The 20,125-nt window shown below is 47.1% G+C and overlaps 1 protein-coding gene across 1 annotated transcript in view; it reads left to right on the top strand.

Annotated features, from left to right (window-relative positions):
- Positions 1–988: 988 nt before the first annotated feature.
- The window catches only part of hdgfl3 (HDGF like 3), a 118,547-nt gene continuing 99,410 nt past the window's right edge, over positions 989–20,125 (top strand). Inside the window, exon 1 of the mRNA XM_080214250.1 lies at positions 989–1,348. Coding sequence (XP_080070376.1) covers positions 1,265–1,348 — 84 coding nt within the window. The 5' untranslated portion in view covers positions 989–1,264. The remainder of the gene's footprint in view (positions 1,349–20,125) is intronic.

Here is a 20,125-nt window from a genome sequence, read left to right as displayed (position 1 = left end):
CCCCCGTTATCTTGAGGCTGTGCCCTCTAGCCCTGCTATCCTTTCTAAGCGGGAAGAATCTCTCCACCTCTACCCTATCCACCCCCTTCATTATCTTATACGTCTCTATAAGATCCCCCCCCTCATCCTTCTAAACTCCAACGAGTACAGACCCAGTCTATTCAATCTCTCTTCATAGGCTAACCCCCTCATCTCCGGTATCAGCCTAGTGAACCAGCAAGTCTTCCAGACTGTGGGAGAAAACCACAGCACTTGGCCGAACCCCATGCAGACAAAGGGAGGGTCGGGGTGGGGGGGGGAGGAGGGTGCAGACTTCGCACAGTCGGTGACCCAAGCCGGGAATCGAACCCCAGTCCCTGGCAGCAGTGTTAACCCCGTGCCACTCTCCCAGAACTCGACAACGCTCTGAAACAATGGCGAAAGAGTAGGATTAAAGAGGTTGCCTTTAACCCCAAAGATGTCTCCCCCCCCCTCTCTTTGTTGGGTGCTGTCTTTTATTTACTGCGAAGCCTTGTGTGGCAAACATCACTTCCTCCAAACATGTTTTATAAACTGCCCCTTCCAGGAAAGAACCTCCCCTCCTCAATGTGTACCATGTATTGTTTGTGAGGTCTGAGTAAACTTGGGTGGGAAAGCAATGGATGAAATGTTGCAAATAGGAGGGAGGAAGTAAAACACAGGGATCTCTTTCATCCCCTAGATAGGAGTTTGCCCAGAGAGTGTTTGGAGGAGGAGGTGGGGGGATTGTTTTGGATGGCATTTCAATAAAGGGAAATAAACAAGCGCATGCGTTTGAAGTCAGGGAGCGACACAGAGAGAGAGAGAGAGACAAGGCTGGCCGCCTGTACCTTGCCTGTCTGCTGTAGCCAGCGCTGTGACTGTAACACTTCATTCGTCAAGGGCATCGGCATCAGTGGAGCTTTCCGCATTCCAGGGGGAGTTTGCTTTGGAGGCGGAAATCAAGGATTAGGGGGTGGGTGGGGGGGGGGATGGTTTTGTTAAAAAAATATATATGTGAAATAAGGTGTGGAGGGAGCTGTTAAGCCAGAGGCTCCCTCCTTTCTCTCTCTCTCTCTCTCTCCCCTCTACATCTGGTTCCATTCCCCTTGTCCTCTCTACATCCAGCCTTCCTCCTTTCCCGAGGTGGATTTCGCCAAGTCCCTTGTTTCCTAAAGTCGAGGGTGGTGGTGGTGGTGGGGGGAAGGACAAGGGAGAGAGAGAGAGAGAGAAAGGGACACACAGAGAAAGAGAGAGAGAGAGAGAGATGGCTCGACCGAGGCCGAGAGACTACAAGGCTGGCGATTTGGTCTTTGCCAAGATGAAAGGGTACCCGCATTGGCCGGCGAGGGTGAGTAACACAAGCCGCAGCAGGAGGGCTGGCGAGGTGGGGGGAAGGAGCGCTGCTCTCCCTCCCTCCGGCCACTGTGGCCGAGACACACGGGGAAATTCGCCTCTGCCTCCCCTTCTACTGGGTTGACATGTTTTATCTTGTGCTTACAAATATGGTTGTATAACCATTAGCATCTGGAGTGAACTCCTTCAGCCAAAGGATTAAACTGCTCTCCTAGAGAATGTATTTGTAGAGAGACAGAGAGATTAAATCTGATAGGGAGAGGTGGGTGGGTGTGGGGGGGGGGGGGGGGGTTAAATCTGAATTAATCTCAATAAAATGATTGATTGACTACTGCCAACTGGGGCTAAGGGATCAGGTAATATGTGAAACCCAATTGAGGTGACCCATTCTCACGTTAGATGATTACTGCTGTTTATAAAACCATGCCAGTAAGTGATCACAGTGTTACAGGTTTGTCTGGCAGTGTATACCTTGGCCTAGACCCAGTTTATATGGTCCTACAACCATTTTTGGTTGCCAAGTGTTTGCATTGGTCTCCAGGAAGGTAAAGATGGTGATATGAACGTTTGTAAATGTTTGGTGGTATAGTAATGTTTTGGAACATCATGAGTAAAGAGCGTGTTGTTGTGTGTGTGTGTGTTCTGCGTTGACAACTGGTAAACAAGAAGCAAGGAACGATGTTCATCATTCTTAAATCAATATCACGTTGCTATGACTCATGTAGTCACACAAAATGTTTACAGTCAGGTGTTGTTGGCAAGGTAGCTCGGAAATGTGCAGCTGAAAAGCCAACATCAGTGTGGCACGGATGGCTTCTTGAGGCCAGGTTTTCCTGACGTGGGTTCAGGGAGTAGGAAATGTTGCCCCTCAATCCAAATCTCGCTTCTCGTCAAATCTAACTGCGCGCCACAGTGTGAAAACCATCCCTTCCCCACTGGTGTGTAACAGGTTTGTACAGAAAGTGTGAGAGAGCTTGATCGCATGTGTTTGATTATTGATGTGTTGGTGATTATTTTCAGAATTTGTTAGCCTGTTCAAAGTGGCCATTAAAAGCCAGGTGGATTTATGAGGAGAGTTCTTAATGTGATATTAATATTCAAGATGATTCAGGAATAGTGGCCCACGTTTTTGTGGAGTTTCCAGGGGCCATTGAAAACAGCAGGTGGGACTAAGATCTACAAGTCCTTGCCAACTCAACCTATTTTCCATGGGATGGGTGGCAGATGCATAATTTGGCACTAGGTTGGCATTGGGGCTGTAGGACACCATGGGGGAAGGTTGGGTGAGGTTGGCATGAGTTGATAAGTATGTGCATGGAGAAATTTCCTTGACACTAAGGAGCAATTTAGCATGGCCAATCAACCTAACCCACACATCTTTGGACTGTGAGAAGAAAATTGAGAGAGGTGATACTCAACGAGACGTTGGAGTACTTATGCATCAGTCACTGAAAGTAAGCACACAGGTACAGCAGGCAGTAAAGAAGGCAAATGGTATGTTGGCCTTCATAACAAGAGGATTTGAGTATCGGGATAGGGATGTTTTGCTGCAATTGTATAGGGCGTTGATGAGGCCACACCTGGAGTATTGTGTGCAGTTTTGGTGTCCTTATCAGAGGAAGGATGTGTGTACTATAGAGGGAGTACAGCAAAGGTTTACCAGACTGATTCCTGGGATGGTAGGTCTGTCATACGAGGAGAGACTAAATCAGTTGGGATTATATTCGCTGGAGTTTAGAAGAGTGAGAGGGGAATCTCATAGAAACCTATAAAATTCTAACAGGGTTAGACAGGATAGATTGAGAAAGAATGTTCCCAATTGTGGAGAACTAGAGGTCATAGTTTGAGGATAAGGGGTCAACCTTCTAGACACGAGGAGAAATTTCTTCACTCAGGGAGCGGTGAATGTGTGGAATTCACTACCACCGAATGTAGTTGAGGCCAAAAGTTGTCTGATTTCAAGAAGAAATTAGATATAGCTCTTGAGGCTAAAGGGATCAGGGGATATTGGGGTGGGGTGGGGAATCAAAATATTGAATTTGATGATCAGCCATGTTCAAAATGAACGACTCGAAGGGCCTAGTCCTGCTTCTAGTTTCTATGTTTCTAAACCAGAGCTCCAGGAGGAAACACACGCAGACACAGGGAGAATGTACAAACTCCACACAGATAGTCACCTGAGGGTCTGTGGTGTTGTGAGGCGGCAGTGCTAACCACTGTGCCAACGGCAAGAATATCTAATGTTTAACATAACAACTGGGACAAGGTTACAGAGGACTGTGAAAGCCTTTGAAACAACCCACCTCAGCATTTGCAAGCCCCTGTGGCTGCCTCCCTGATGCTATCCTGCACTCAGCCCCCTCCATCCCCAGAATTGTATTTTTCCCTGAAAAGGGGAAAAGTTAATAGATTCTGCAAAGTTCAAGGGTTCACCAAATGCATCACATGGAACTTGGACAACATCCAAACCTTTGGACTATCTGCAATGAATATATAACCACAAGTGGGGGAGGGGTGTGCAGGGGATTTGCATCGTTGAGCATTCAGTTAATGTTCAGAAGTAGTATCAGGTACACTCCCTGAGCAAGTCCTGTTTGTCTACCACCCTCTCTTGTTAACTTGCCTTGGCTTCCAGTTAGACAATGATTTGACTTTAAAATTCTCATCCTGTTTCCCTAGAGCGTAGGAGGATGAGGGGTGACTTTATAGAGGTTCGTAAAATCATGAGAGGGATGGATAAAGTGAATTGCCAAGGTTTTTACCCCTGGGTGGGGGGAGTCCAAAAGTAGAGGGCGTAGGTCTTAAGGTGAGAGGGGAAAGATTTAGAAGGGACCTGAGTGACAACTTTTTCACACAGAGGGTGGTGTCAGAGGAGGTGGCAAAGGAGGGTACAGTTCCAACATTTAAAAGATATTTGGACAGGTACATGGATGGGAAAAGTTTAGGGGGATATGGGCCAAACGCAGGCAAATGGGACTAGTTCAGTTAGGAAAGCTGGTTGGCATTGACAAAGAACAACACAACACGGGAAATAGGCCCTTCAGCCCAATGAGCCCACGCCTCCATTTTAACATTATGAGTGACCTCCTCCACCCATGACCTTTGTCTACATCTATTGGGGAAGACAAATTTAGGGACAATTTGTTACACCGATCAGCCTAAGAGCACGTTTTTGGGGTGTGGGAGGAAACCGGAGGAACCAGACAAGTTGGGCCGAATGGCCTGATTCCATCTGTACATGTCTATGACTCTAAATCCCCCAATGGTCTCGTACATCCCTATCTCTGTATTCATCCCCAAGCCTCCAATATCTGTGTTGCTCCAATTCTGGCCTCTTCCGCATCCCTGAATTTAATCACTCCATGTTTGATGGACTTGCCTTCAGCAAGTTGTTAAATCTGCCAATAATTTTCAGGTAAATTGAAGCAAATTCTGAAACTCCCCTTCCTACGACACCCCTCTCTCGCTCTCTTTCTCCTTTAAGATGCTCCTCAAAACCAAGCTTTTAATCAGCTGCCTTAAATCTTATTATGTGGCTCAACGTCACATGTTGTTTGACAATGCTGCTGTCTGGGGCATTTCACTGGTCCAAGGACACTATATAAATGCAAGCTGCTGTTATCAATAGCTGTTTCCCGGGCTTCAGTGGCAGTCCTTTCATTCTAATCAATCAAACTTGTTACCCTTGGAAAGTTTGACCACTTGTTTCAACCTTATGCCAGCTTCAGACACAAGCGAAGGATATGCAGCAGCCAGAATGATTCAAGAGCATGTCAGTAGAATATTGAAACGATGCTTCAAAGGCCTTGACAGATCAGTGCAAACCTGTCAGAGTCACCCAAAAACATTGTAGAATCAGACAGCACAGAAGGAGGCCATTTGGCCCATTGTGTCTGTGTTGGCTCTTTGAAAGAGCTATGCAATTAGTTTCGCTGCTCTTTCCCCATAGCCCTGCAAACATTTCCATTTCAGGTACGTCCACTTCCTGTTTGACCATGTTGGGTGGTGTGCTGTGCAACTTTCCAATATGAGGAAAACCAACCGTGAAATCTGATTGGAAAGTAAACTGAAAGCTGCATTTATGTAGCACCTTTCATGATCTCATCACATCTCAAAGCGCCTTTCGGACAAAACTGTCCCAATGAAGAGTTGTCACTGTTGTGAAGTAGGATGCATAAATTGGTTGAGATCAGGGTGGCACAGTGGTTAGCACCGCTGCCTCACAGTGGCAGGGAGCTGAGTTTGATTCCTGGCTTGGGTCACTGTCTATGTGGAGTCAGCACATTCTCCCCACGTCTGCGCGGTTTTCTCCAGGTTCTTCCCATAGATCGAAAGACATGCTGGTTAGGTGCATTGGCCGTGCTAAGTTCTTCCTCAGTGTACCCGAACAGGCGCTGGGGTTTGGCAACCAGGGGATTTTCACAATAACTTAATTGCAATGTTAATACAAGCCTACTTGTGACACTAATAATAAATAAATACTGCAGGAAATACTATTGTATCCTATATTTTTAGAAGTGTCATTCAGTCTCGATTCTGCATGTACTTGATAAACATAAACTACCATCAGATGCTGTACTTTTTGACAATATTTGCTCTTGGAGCAAGCAACATTGACAATATTACCCATCCTTTACTGGCCTTGAGAAGTTGATGGTGAGTCTCCTGTTTGGGGCACAGGAGTGGTGTAGGTGCATCCGCAGTGCTGTTAGGAGTTTGAGAATTCTCACTCAGCGATAGTGAAAGAATAGTGATACAAGTCAGGATATTGTGAGAGAGGTGAACTTGCAGCTGATGTTCCCATGTGTCTGCTACCCTTGTTCTTGTAGTTGGTAAAGGTCATGGGTTTGGAAGGTGTTTTTGTAGGAAAACTGGTGAGTGGCTGCAGTGCGTCTTGTAGCTGCTACACACTGTGCATCGGTGGTGGAGGAAGTGAATGTTTAAGGCAGTGGATAGTGTCTCAGTCAGGTGGGCCACTTTGTATTGGATGTTGTTGAGTTTTTTGAGTGCTGTTGAAGCTGCACTCCAGGCAAGAGGAGTGTATTCCACCACACTCCTGACTTCTAGTAAAAATAGAGACTTTGGGTTGTCAGGGGGTGATATGTTACTACCTTATTCTGGATCATCAAAAATGCCCTGGATTTACAACTCCAATTTTGGTTCTTGGATGTGAGTCCTGCCCCAGTTTGTGTATATCTTCCCAATCTGATCCATTGAGGGCAGAGTGGGTGAAATAATGACTAGTAAACTGCCAGTGGGAGATCCTTGGTTTGAGCTAGCGTTATACTTCCTCAAGGAGGGTCACTATTGGGTCCATTCATTCGTTTGAAGAGATGAGGGGACAGCGCAGCAGAGAAAAATAGTTTTCTTTTATTGAACAGAACTTAAACAATTAACATGACAGAAGCAAGAAAAAAGTGAACTTGGAGACTGGCTTCTAAACCAGTCCCTCTAATCTAAGAACTGAACTGAACAGTCTAAAACCAAAATATATTTCAACTCTTATCTTGTTATTGGAAGTGTTTTTCGCATGCTGTCTCCGTCTAGAAAAAACGACCTTGCAGCTGCTGTTATGAGAAACTGTTGTTTGCCTGTATTGTGTACCCTTCAGGAATGCAGTCAATTTTTGGCTAACCGGTCTTGCCTTCTGATTCTGCGTGTAGTCAAGTTAGCTATAATTGTTCAGATTAGCAGAGTTAATCAACCCCTACAGTAAGCAAACAGGGCTACGCATACACATGATCCCTCAGTCACCCAATGGCCATTCAGCCATATGGCTGTCTAACTGCCTGCCTTCCAGTATGTCTAATCTCATTTCAGTGTCTGGGGCTAAATGGCAAATGAAAGGGGCATTAACGATATCATTTGACGACTCTCCTCTCTGCCAGTTGCTATCATGTTTTCATGGTGAACACTCCCTCAGCATGTCTATTGAAGTGCAGGAAAAGACCATTGGGAATGTGAAGTCCTGCATTATGCCTTCCTCCATTCAATCTGTCAATGCATTGAATGTTGATGAGGTGAAAGGCGCTATATAAATGCAAGTTTCTGTGTTTGTGATTGTAGGTAGAAGTCCATGGCCTCCAGTTACCAGTTTGTTTTTGTTTCAACTATTCATGGGATATGGGCATTGCTGGCAAGGCCAGCATTTGCTATCCATCCCAAATTGCCCTTGAGCTGAATGGCTTGCCAGGCCATTTTTTTTTGTAGTTTACGTTAACACTGCAATGAAGTTATTGTGAAAATCCCCTAGTCGCCACAGTCCGGTGCCTGTTCGGGTACGCTGAGAAAAAATTTAGCGTGGCCAGTTCGCCCAACCTGCACATAAGAACATAAGAAATAGGAGCAGGAGTAGGCCATATAGCCCTTCGAGCCTGCCCCGCCATTTAATAAGATCATGGCTGATCTGTCGTGGCTCAGTTCCACATTCCCGCCCTCTCCCCATAACCCTTAATCCCCTCTCTTATCAAAAACCCATCAACCCGCGTCTTAAAAATATTTAGCAAGGCAGCCTCCACCACTTCAACAGGCAGAGAATTCCAGAGATTCACCACCCTTTGAGTGAAGAAGTTCCTCCTCAACTCCGTTCTAAACCGCCCCCCCTTTATCTTGAGGCTGTGCCCCCTAGTCCTATTATCCTTTCTGAGCGGGAAGAGTCTCTCCACCTCTATCCTATCCATCCCATTCATCATTTTATATGTCTCAATGAGATCTCCCCTCATTCTTCTAAACTCTAACGAGTACAAGCACAGTTTATTCAGCCTCTCCTCATAGCTCAACCCCCTCAACTCTGGTATCAGCCTAGTAAACCTCCTCTGCACTCCCTCCAAGGCCAAAATATCCTTGTGTAAGTACGGCGCCCAAAACTGCACACAGTACTCCAGCTGCGGCCTCACCAATGCCCTATACAGCCGCAGCATGACCTCCCTACTTTTATATTCAATCCCCCTCGCTATGAAGGCCAGCATCCCATTCGCCTTCCTGACCACCTGCTGCACCTGTAAGCTGGGTTTTTGCGACTCATGCACAAGGACCCCGAGGTCCCTCTGCACCGTCGCCTGCTGCAGTTTTTTGCCACGTAAGTAATAATCCTTCCTACCATTATTCCTACCAAAGTGGACCACCTCACACTTGCCAACATTAAATTCCATTTGCCAGTTCCTGGCCCATTCGCCCAGCCTATCTAGATCCTTCTGCAGACTCTCCACACCCTCCGCACAATTTGCCGTTCCCCAATCTTGGTGTCATCAGCAAATTTCGACACCATACACTCGGTTCCCTCCTCCAGATCATCTATATAAATGGTAAATAGCTGAGGCCCCAGCACCGACCCCTGGGGCACTCCACTAGCCACCATCCGCCAATCCGAATAGCACCCATTGACCCCCACTCTCTGCCTCCTATTTGACAACCAATCCTCTATCCACGCTAACACCCTACCCCCAACTCCATGTCCCCTGACCTTCTGCAATAACCTCTTGTGAGGTACCTTGTCAAACGCCTTCTGAAAATCAAGAAAGACCACATCCACTGGCTCTCCTCTATCCACCGCCCTAGACACATCCTCATAGAACTCCAGTAAATTTGTCAGACACGACTTCCCTTTAATGAAACCGTGCTGCGTCTGCCCTATCAAGCAATTGCCCTCAAGATGCCTCGCTATTTCCCCCTTGATGACGGATTCTAACATCTTACCTACAACAGACGTTAAACTAACCGGCCTATAATTCCCTGCCTTTTGCCTGGCACCCTTCTTAAACAACGGCGTAACGTTAGCCGTTTTCCAATCTTCCGGCACTTCCCCGGAATCCAGCGACGTCTGGAAAATAACCACCAAGGCATCCACTATCACCTCCGCCATTTCTTTCAGAACCCTCGGATGCATTCCATCCGGTCCTGGTGACTTGTCCACAATCAGCCCCCTCCAGTCTGTCGAGCACCGCCTCTCTAGTAACAGTAATGACATTGAGACCCTCCAGTCCTACCACCTTTCCATCACTAACACCCGGCAAATTATTCACGTCCTCCTCCGTGAAGACAGACACAAAAAAGTTATTCAAAACCTCAGCCATTTCCCCTTCCCCTACCACTAAGTTCCCCTTCTCATCCTCTAAGGGACCAACGTTCACCCTAGCCAGCCTCTTCCTTTTTATATATTTATAAAAACTCTTGCTATCCTTTTTTATATTAAGCGCTAGCCCAGCTTCATAGTTTATCCTACCCTTCTTTATCAACTTCTTTGTCAATCTTTGTTGACATTTAAACCTCTCCCAATCCTCTTCTCGCCCACTACTCTTAGCTACTCTAAACGCCTCCGCTTTTAATTTAACACTTTCCTTCACCTCCTTTGTTATCCACGGCTGATTACCTCTCCTCCTACTGTCCTTTTTGACCATCGGAATAAATTTCTGCTGAGCACCAAGAAAGATCTCCTTAAAGATCCTCCACTGCTCCTCAGCAGACCTATCTTCCAACACGCTCCCCCAGTCCACATTCGGCAATTCTTCTCTCATCCTACCATACTCCCCTCTATTCAAACAAAGGACGCGTGTCCGGGAACCCACTTTCTCCTCCTCCATCTGCACCAGAAACTCCACCATACAATGATCGCTCTCCCCAAGAGGATCCTTCACCGCAAGTTCCCTAATTCTACCCGCCTCATTACATAGCACCAGATCCAAGATAGCTCGCTCCCTCGTCGGCTCCAACACACACTGTTCGAGGAAACTATCCCGGCAGCATTCCAAGAACTCCTCCTCGAGCCCACCATGTCCAACATGGGTCGACCAATCAATATGTAGATTGAAATCCCCCATAACTATGGCCGTCCCATTCCTGCACGCCGCACTTATTTGCGCGTTAACAGCCCGCCCCACCTCCAGATCATTATTCGGGGGCCTATAGACGACACCCACCAGCGTCTTCCTCCCTTTGCTGTTCCTAATCTCCACCCACAACGATTCCACGTTCTGCTCCTTGGCTCCAATATCATCCCTTGATACCACCCTGATGCCATCCTTAATCAGCAGAACTACGCCCCCCACCCCCCCCCCCCCCCCCCCCTGCTTTTTCCTCCTGCCTATCCTTCCTAAACACTTGATACCCCTGGACATTCAGCTCCCAGTCCCTGTCACCTTGCAGCCACGTCTCTGTAATGGCCACCAGATCGTATCCATTTGTGCTGATCTGCACCACCAGCTCATCCACTTTATTCCGAATGCTTCGCGCATTCAGATAAAGTGCCTTCATCCCAGCCTTCACCTGGACCCTATTTGCCGTAACGCCACCAACCATACTCACGCCCCCTACTCCCTCTATTATTGGGACATCCTCGGCCTCTTCCCTTACCTGTACCCTCTCCTTAACTTTAGACCCCGTAATGTCACCTACCCTCGCACCCTCCCCCCCCTAATTAGTTTAAAGCCCTACCTACAGTCCTATTTACACGATTCGCCAGGACTCTGGTCCCAGCACGGTTCAGACCAACCCCATCCCACCCGAACAGGTCCCACCTACCCCAATACTGATGCCAATGCCCCATAAATTCAAACCCATTCCTCCCACACCAATCCCTGAGCCACCCATTCACTTCCTTAATCCTGTCCACCCTACGCCCGTCTGCACTCGGTTCAGGCAGTAGCCCAGAAATGACCACCTTGTCGGTTCTACTTTTTAATTCCATTCCCAGCTTCTCATACTCCCTCCCCAGATCCTCAGTTCACATTTTGCCTACGTCGTTGGCACCCACATGTACCACAACGACCGGGTTCTCACCCTCCCACTCCAGGTTCCTCTGCAGCCCAGATGCGACATCCCGGACCCGAGCACCAGGCAGACAACACACCCTTCTGTGCACTTTGTCATTGTGACACAGGACAGTGTCAATACCCTTCACCCCACTATCCCCAATCACTACTACGTTCCTTTTCACCTTCTCTTTGCCTATGTCCTGCTGCATCACTGTACCGTGTGCAGTTTGCTCACCGACCTCACCTCCCTCGTTCTCGTCCACACTGGAAGCAAGAACCTCAAACCTGTTATGCAGATTGAGAGGCTGAGGCCTCCGCTCCCCACCCCCCTTCCTCCTCTCAGCAGCCCCCTCTTGTCCCTGACCCTTAGAGTTAGCCAGTCTGGGGGGGGGGTGGATGTCACTTGCACCCCATTGACAATGGCACTCTCCCTCCCCCGATGAGCCTCAGTGTCTGTAGCTCAGAGGCCAGCTCATCTACCTTGAGCTGGAGCTCCTCCAGCAACCAGCACTTACTGCAGACATGGTCATTGGGAAGGACCCTGGGGTCCACCAGTTCCCACATCATACAGAAACAGCACATCACATGCCCCTCCATTATTCACTGTAGTGGTATTGAAAATTTCCACACGAACTCACCTGGCCCTTTTTCTCCCCAGCCCTTTTGATATTAAGCCCTAATAGCTCACTCTGCTTCCCCCCTCACTCCGCTGCCCGCTCCGACGCTGCCCACTGTCTATACCAGGCCTCCTTTTAAACCTGGCGCTGATTTAAAGCTTGCTGGCCCACAACTCCTTTCTAACCACTCCCTCAGAATTCTTAAAGCGGTAAATACAAAAAGCCCGCAAAAATGCTTTTAAATGATTTAAACAGTTCTACAAGGTACAAAGTGCTTTAAACTTATTTAAACAGGTTTTTAACAGGTAGTTTCTTATCTCTGTCTCTGCTCCTTCACTCGTCTGCTCCAGCAAACAATATTCTTTGAACTGTGGGAGGAAACCCACGCAGACACTGGGAGAATGTGCAAACTCCACACAGACAGTGACCCAAGGCAGGAATCAAACCCGGGTCCCTAATGCTGTGAGACAACAGTGCTAACCAGTGTGCCAGGGCAGTTAAACATCAGCCACTTTGTGTAGACCCAGAGTTGCATGTCAGCCAGACCAAGTAAAAACAGCAGATTTCCTTCCTTAAATTAGCACAGTAGTGAACCAGACTGTCTTCATGATAATTATTTTGTGGTCACCACTACTGAGGCGAGCTTTATGTTCCAGATTTATTAATTGAATTTAAATTCCAGCAGCTGCATGTCCTCTGGAGTATTGGCCTGGACCTCTGGATTACTGGTGTAGAGACATTACCACAATGCCAACTTCTTCCCATGACATGACCATTGATGAGAGATACTACGTTTGTGCGGAGGACCCTGTCCTCGTAGAATCCCTACAGTGCAGAAGGAGGCCATTCAGCCCATTGGGTCTGCACTGACCACAGTCCTACCTAGGCCCTATTCCCATAATCCCTACTAATCTCTTGACAGTAGGGTCAATTTAGTATGGCCAATCGACCTAACCAGCACATTATTGGACTGTGGGAGGAATCTGGAGCACCCGGAGGAAACCCGTACTGACAAGGGGAGAATGTGCAAACTCCACGCAGTAAGAAGTCTGACAACACCAGGTTTAAGTCCAACCGATTTATTTGATAGTAAACTCACAGGCTTTCGAGGTTAAACTCTTTGTCAACTCTTCACCTGACAAAGAGTTTAACCTCAAAAGCTTGTGAGTTTACTATCAAATAAATCGGTTGGACTTAAACCTGGTGTTGTCAGACTTCTTACTGCGAATTACCCCAGTCCAACGCCGGCAGCTCCACATTAGAACTCCACACACACAGTGACCCAAGGCTGGAATTGAACCTGGGTCCCTGGCACTGTGAGGTAGTGGTGCTAAGTGTTATATTCACTGTGCAGAACATTGAATGGTGGACTGGTGTTTAGAGCGCCCCTGTGACATGACTTTTCTACTTCAGGGATCTTATAAAACAAATAACTTGTTTTTGCTTTTCACATCAGTGAGATATACAGCCATAGATGTATTCAGATGTATGTTGCTGTTGTCCTTCTGTCTCGCGGTGCAGAAGTCATTAGTAGACTGCACACACTCAGTAGTTTTACATTATCTAGTAGTAAAAAATGTGGATGATCGGAGCACAGTCTTGTTTTAGAAGCAGGACTGTTGGAGATCTGAATTCTGCCCACAGGGAGGTGTGTCTCTTAGGAAGAACTCTGCTCCCTCACTGCCTTCACAGGCCACACTTCACCCATACCTCATAATTTCCCCCAAATCTCCTCCCTCAAGCCCCTCAGGGTGCACATGCTGACGCTGTTCCAAAGTGCTGGCTTGTTCAGAGCTTTTCTGATCTCTGCCTGGTTTAGGGGTACAGTGGCACAGTGGTTAGCACTGCTGCCTCACGACCCCAGGGATCTGGGTTCAATTCCAGCCTTGGGTGACTATCTGTGCAGAGATTGCATGGTCTCCCCACGTCTGTGTGGGAAGGACGTCCTTGCTTTAGAGGGAGGACAGCAAGCTGATTCCTGGGATGACAGGTCTACCATATGAGGACAGACTAAGTTGGGTAGGATTATATTCACTGGAGTTTAGAAGAGTGAGAGGGGATCTCATAGAAACGTATAAAATTCTAACAGGGTTGGACAGGTTAGATTCAGAAAGGATGTTCCCAATGGTGGGGGAGTTCTGAACTAAGGGTCATTGTTTGAGAATAGAGGAGAGAGATAGGGGTATTCTCAGCTGCTGCATCTTGTTGGTGAGTGAGTGAGTAACAGACAGGTAGTCAGGGAATTAAAGAGAAGTTGCTGCTGCTGCCCCTTTAGAACTGAGATGAGGAGAAGTTTCTTCACCAGAGGGTGGTGAATGTGTGGTATTCACTCCCATAGAATGTAGTTGAGGCCAAAACGTTGATTTCAAGAAGAAATTAGAGATATCTCTAGGGGCTAAAGGGATATGGGAGGAAGCGGGGGGATCAGGATATCGAATTCGATGATCAGCCATGATCAAAATGTTTGGCAGAGCAGGGCCGAATGGCCCACTCCTGCTTATAATTTCCATATTTCCTCTGGGTGCTCTCACAGTCCAAAGATATGTAGGTTAGGCAGATTGGCCATGCTAAATTGCCCCTTAGTGTCCCAAGTTGTGTAGGTAAGATGGATTAGCCATGGGAAACGTGTGGGGTTACGGGGATAGGGGTGAGGAAGAGGGTCTGGGTCAGATGGTCTGCCAGAGAGCTGGTGCAGGCTCGATGGACCGAATGACTTTCACTGCGTTGTAGGGATTCTATTATTCTTTGATATGCAGAAGAACAACATATGTCCATTCATCATGATGCTGTGTGCCAAGGTACTACACGAGTGTGCCTGTTTGACAGTAAGCAAGGAAGGTTTGAAGGAATGACAGGAGATGGGTGGCATTGATGGCTTGCTGCTTCCTGTCTCCTTCCTTTAAGTTTTCCGTTCCAATGATTTGCAACATGGCCTCCGCAATTTCGGAGGCCCCTTCTGATGCGTGGTTGGCTAAAAGAGAGACTTGCACTTAAATAGGATCTTTCACAACCACAACAACTCCCGAGATCCTTTGCAGACAACAAATACTTTACGATGAGCGCTGACTGTTGTAAAGGAACGCGTCTGTGCTGTTATACGTACTGTCTGAGGCCAGAACTCTCCATTCACCTGATGAAGAGGGGGGAACCTTGAAAGCTTGTGAGTTTACTATCAAATAAATCGATTGGACTTAAACCTGGTGTTGTCAGACTTCTTACTGTAAAGGAATACGGCAGCCAATTTGTGTGCAGCTCGCTGCCACAAAAATCAGTTTGATAACAACCTGTTTTGTGATATTGATCAAGGGCTGAATGTTGGCCAAGACATGGGGGATAACTCCTGTGCTCTTTATCAAAGCCATTGGATCTTTTACATCCATCTAAAGGAGCAGAGAGTGTCAAAAGATGGCACCTCCAACAATGTAGCACTTCCTCGGCACTGCACTGGAGTGTTAGATTGGATGTTTGCGTTAAAATTTCAGGGTAGAACTTGGTCCCATAGCTTTATGATTCGGGGGTAAGAGTGCTAACAGCTGAGCTAAATGTCCTGTGATCCAAGGAATGGTTTTGAGATGTTCCGAATGATGTAGCGATGCACAGGTTACCATTCTGCATCACCAGGATGTGTTGAGTAAAGGGACAGAGATTGTGTTGCTGAATGATTAGCAACTTAATTAATTAAATTGTGCTTTTTGCAGTACAACAGTAGTTCCCATTGTGCATGAAACTTGTTCTTTTCTGTTACATGCCTTTGTCATAGTAAGCAAAGAGCTTTCCTATCAGCTGAATGCATTGCCCCTGACAGAACAGGTAGTGGATACACTTTATTCATTGACTTAGTACAGAGATGTTTAGGCTCAACTTTCATTCTTTGAGTATGGCGTTACACTAAGACACTGCCTGCCTTCCCAAGTATCATCGAATTCCCTACAGTGCAGAAGGAGGCCATTCAGCCCATTGATTCTGCACCAGTCCTCCGACAGAGCATCTTAGCCTGCCTTATCCCTATAACAACACTTATTTATCCCGCTAATCCTCCCTCCCCACCCACACATCGTGGGACACTAAGGGGCCACTTAGCATGGCCAGTTCACCTAAGCTGTGCATCTTTGGAATGTGGGAGGAAACCGGAGCATCCGGAGGAAACCCACGCAGTCACGGGGCAAACTCCACACACACACTCACCCAAGGCCAGTATTGAACCCAGGTCCCTGAGGCAACAGTGCTAACCACTGTGCCACCGTATATTGGAGTATTGTTCATAATTTTCACATGCTGATTAAACCAACTTGGGGAAAGTGGCTTGTGGAAGCTGCAATGCTGAAGTTATCACAGAAAGTGAAACCCAAAGCAAACCATCCCTGCTTTACACCCCAACACTATGCAACACTGGGCAGGAGCTGCATGCTGCCTCTGGCCAGGCTTAGAAGGGCTGTTACCATTGTTTTGGATCATTAACATTCCCTGGAGATATCCCTAATGTAGGCTCCCAGCCTGGTTGAAGAGCCAGGAAAGTGAGACCTGTCTGTAGGCCCCAACGCCTTGAAGCTGTTCATCCTTCTAACAACACACACATTTATCCTGCTAATCCGCCCCCAACCCACACATCTTGGGAGACTAAGGGGCAATTTAGCATGGCCAATCCACCTAACCTGTAGCGTGTGGGAGGAAACTAGGCAACCCGGAGGAAACCTACACAGACATGGGGAGAAATCCAAGCCGGGAATTGAAACTGGGTCCCTGGCGCTGTGAGGCAACGGTGTTAACCAGCTTGCCACCATGCTGCCCAGTAGAAGTAGTAAATCCCAAGGCATTATGACAAAACACAACAAAGGAATTCACCTAGTATCCTGACCAATATATCCCCCAACAAACATTACTAAAAACAGATGATCCAGCCATTCGTCACTGTTTTTGAGTACTTGCTGTCTGTAAGTTGGCAGCTGTGTTTTTTTACAAGAATGACAGGTTATTTCAGGAGTACTTAGTTTGTTGTGCAGATTTATTGGCTAGAAAATGTCCTGAGCTGGTAAAAGAATCTATATAGATTCAAGTCTTTCTATTTTTAAGATGATAAAATTGTCTGGAACTGTTTTAAGCCCGTATTTCTGTGATGGTGCAGATGGCATTACTTTTGCCAAACCCTCAGACTTATAGACTCCCTACTGTGCCAACAAGGCCATTCGGTCCATTGAGTCAGCACTGACTCTCTGACAGCCTATGTTATCCTCCCAAGCCCTCTCCCCACCCTATCCCTGTAACCCCATGCATTTCCCATGGCTAATCCATCTAATCTGCACATCTTGTGACACTAAGGGGCAATTTAGCACATCCAGTCCACCCGACCTGCGTTTTGGACTGTGGGAGGAAGCTGGAGCACCCAGAGGAAACCTGTGCAGATGTGGGGAGAATGTTTCTGTGCAGTTTGCACAGTCACCAAGGCTGGAACTGAACCCGTACTAACCACTGTGGCACCGCGCCTAGACAAGCTGCACTGAAGTCCTGAAATGAGAGTCTAATGAGGTTTACAGTTTATTTTATCAGTGCCACAAGTAGACTTACATCAACATTGCAATGAAGTTTCACTCAGAGGGTAGTGGGTGAGTGGAATCGGCTGCTATCAGTGGTGGTGGAGGCGAATTCATTAGGGTCTTTTAAGAGACTTCTGGTTGAGTACATGGGATTTAATAGGATTGAGGGTTATAGCTAGGCCTGGTAGGTAGGGATATGATCAGGGCAACTTGTGGCCAGAGAGCCTGTTTGTGCTGTAGTGTTTTATGTTCTAAGTTATTGTGAAAATTTCCGAGTCGCCACATATCAGATAAACTGAAGGAGAATTTAGCATGGCCAATGCACCTAACCAGCATCTCTTTCAGACTGTGGGAGGAAAACGGAGCACCCAGAGGAAACCCATGCAGATACGGGGAGAATGTGCAGACTCCATCTGCATAGGTAATGACCCAAGCAATAGCTGACCTCTTTAAGGGGTATACATTTGGGAGGGTCGTGTGCCCCTATCACTGATGAGGAATGAGTGGGGGGATCTTGATGCAGAGCACAAGCTTTCGCATCAGAGTAGGTGCTAGTGCTGGAGGTGTTAACATCATGAAAGTACTCTGGACGTTAAATTGCTTGTAAATAACTCATTTTAGTTAGTTATCCTAACTAGTGGTCACCAATCACAAGTGTTGAATAGGGCAACAAATTGGTCACAAGTCCCATGACTGCATTAGTTCTGTTCTTAAGTTTAGTGTTAGTGCCTGCTCCCTAAGTGGGTCTCAGTTATCAGAAATTTGTTTTTTTAACACAACACTGAGTCATGAAATAACCACTAAAACCTCTCATTGCACATTCTAATCCTGATATCCTCATTTCTTCTCTTTTGGAAGTTAAGCTGATTAGCACTCTTGTGAAATGAGGCCAATTGTAAACCCATAACCGAGTCTGTATTACATCCTGTACATTAACAAGTACAGGGCTGGATTTTTGGATAGACCCCAAGAGTTGGTGGGGAAGCCATCCCCGGTTATTCCAGCTGCTCCACAGCCATTTAGTGCTCAGCAGGGTGTGAACTGGCTAAGGGTGAGACTCCGACCATCTGGGAAGATGTTATTTTTTTCTTCATTCATGGGTGTCGCTGGCTAGCCAGCATTTATTGCCTATCCCTAGTTGCCCTTGAGAAGGTGGTGGTGAGCTGCCTTCTTGAATCGTTGCAGCCCCTGTGCTGTGGGTTGACCCACAGTGCTATTAGGGAGAGAATTCCAGGATTTTGACCCAGCGACTGTGAAGGAACAGCGATCTATTTCCAAGTCAGGACGGTGAGTGGCTTGGAGGGGAACTTGCAGATGATAGTGTTCCCGTGTATCTGCTGCCCTTGTCCTTCTAGACGGAAGTGGTCATGGGTTTTGAAGGTGCTGTCTCAGGATCTTTGGTGAATTTCTGCAACGCATCTTGTAGATGGTACATAGTGCTACTACTGAGTGTCCGTGGTGGAGGGAATGGGTGTTTGTAGATGTGGTGCCAATGAAACAAGCTGCTTTGTCCTGGATGGCATCAAGCTTCTTGAGTGTTGTTGCAGCCGTTCAGGCAAGTGGGGAGTATTCCATCACACTCCTGACTTGCACCTTGTAGATGGTGGACAGGCTACGGGGAGTCAGGAGATGAGTTACTCACCGCAGTGTTCCTAGCCTCTGACGCTCTTGTAGCCAAAGTGTTTATGTGGCGAGTCCAGTTGAGTTTCTGGTCAGTGGTAACCCCAAGGATGTTGACAGTGGGAGAAGAGCCGCCTTAGGGAGTTGCCAGCCAGTCGGATGATTGGAAGCTCTGTTGTCCCAACGGCGCCAAGTTCAAGTGGTGGCCACTGCTGGGACTGCAGACAGAACTGAAGAAGAGGAGCTAGTAGAGACCAGAGTATCAGCAGGTCCTGGCTGGTAGGTCCCAGTGAGGAGAGTGAGGGAATTGGGGAACTTGTCTTGAGAGGCTGTGGTATGGGATGTTCAAAGAAAGTATAAACCCGGCTGGCAAGAAGGGGAGGATGCTGCCTTGATGGATACCAAGGACCTCCAAAGAAAATAACCCCCTCCCTTGCCCGACACCAGCCCGCGTAACTAAATCTGCCAGGCTATCTCCTTGGTATGTGCCTTCTTCCTCCAGAGTGGAAAATAATATGAGGGCAGAATGAGGCACTTCAGTGTAAATGCTACTCCATATATTAATCAACCCAACTTTCTCAAACTGATGTATGTGAGAAACATCATTCTGACGAGTGCATTTCTGGAAGTAATTCATATTCTCTACTCTTATGAGATTTATTTAACTTAAGAGCAACTTTTTTATTATTTCCTTTTCGTTACATGGGATATGGACTTCACCGTGAAGGCCAACATTCCCAACCTTAATTGCCCGTGGGAAGAGTGTGGTCAGCCTTCTTGGAATGCTGCAGTCCGATGTTACTTGTACAATTCAGGGCAAGAAGTTCGAGGATATCAATCCGTCAATGCTTAAGTAGTGTTGATATATTTCCAAGTCAGGGTAGGTGTGGCTTAGAGGGGAAGTTGCAGTTGCTGGTATTACCATGCACCTGTGGCCCTTGTCTTTTTCTCAGTTTTGGAGGGGCATAGATTTGGGAGGTAGTGTTCAGGGAAACATGTTGAGTTCCTGGAGTGCATCTGCCTTCCACGTGATCAATGATGAAGTTAATGTTTTAATCTGGTTACAGGGCAGGTCTGTCTAACTCATTTAGTTTGGCTAACTTTTCTCAGTGAGCTGCAAACCACACAAGGTCCAAACTGCAATTAAAATGTTATTCTCGTAAGCACCCAGATAAATTGAATCCAGGGATCCCTCCTAAGAACTACCTCCTAAGAACAGTGTAGCCTGCTCCAGACTATCTTCATACTGACCTCT

The sequence above is a fragment of the Carcharhinus amblyrhynchos genome, chromosome 28 (genome assembly GCF_965287045.1).
Source record: "Carcharhinus amblyrhynchos chromosome 28, sCarAmb.v2.hapA, whole genome shotgun sequence".
NCBI lineage: Eukaryota > Metazoa > Chordata > Chondrichthyes > Carcharhiniformes > Carcharhinidae > Carcharhinus > Carcharhinus amblyrhynchos.
The sequence above is the reverse complement of the archived record's forward strand: the minus strand, read 5'-3'. Positions and strand labels throughout refer to the sequence as shown.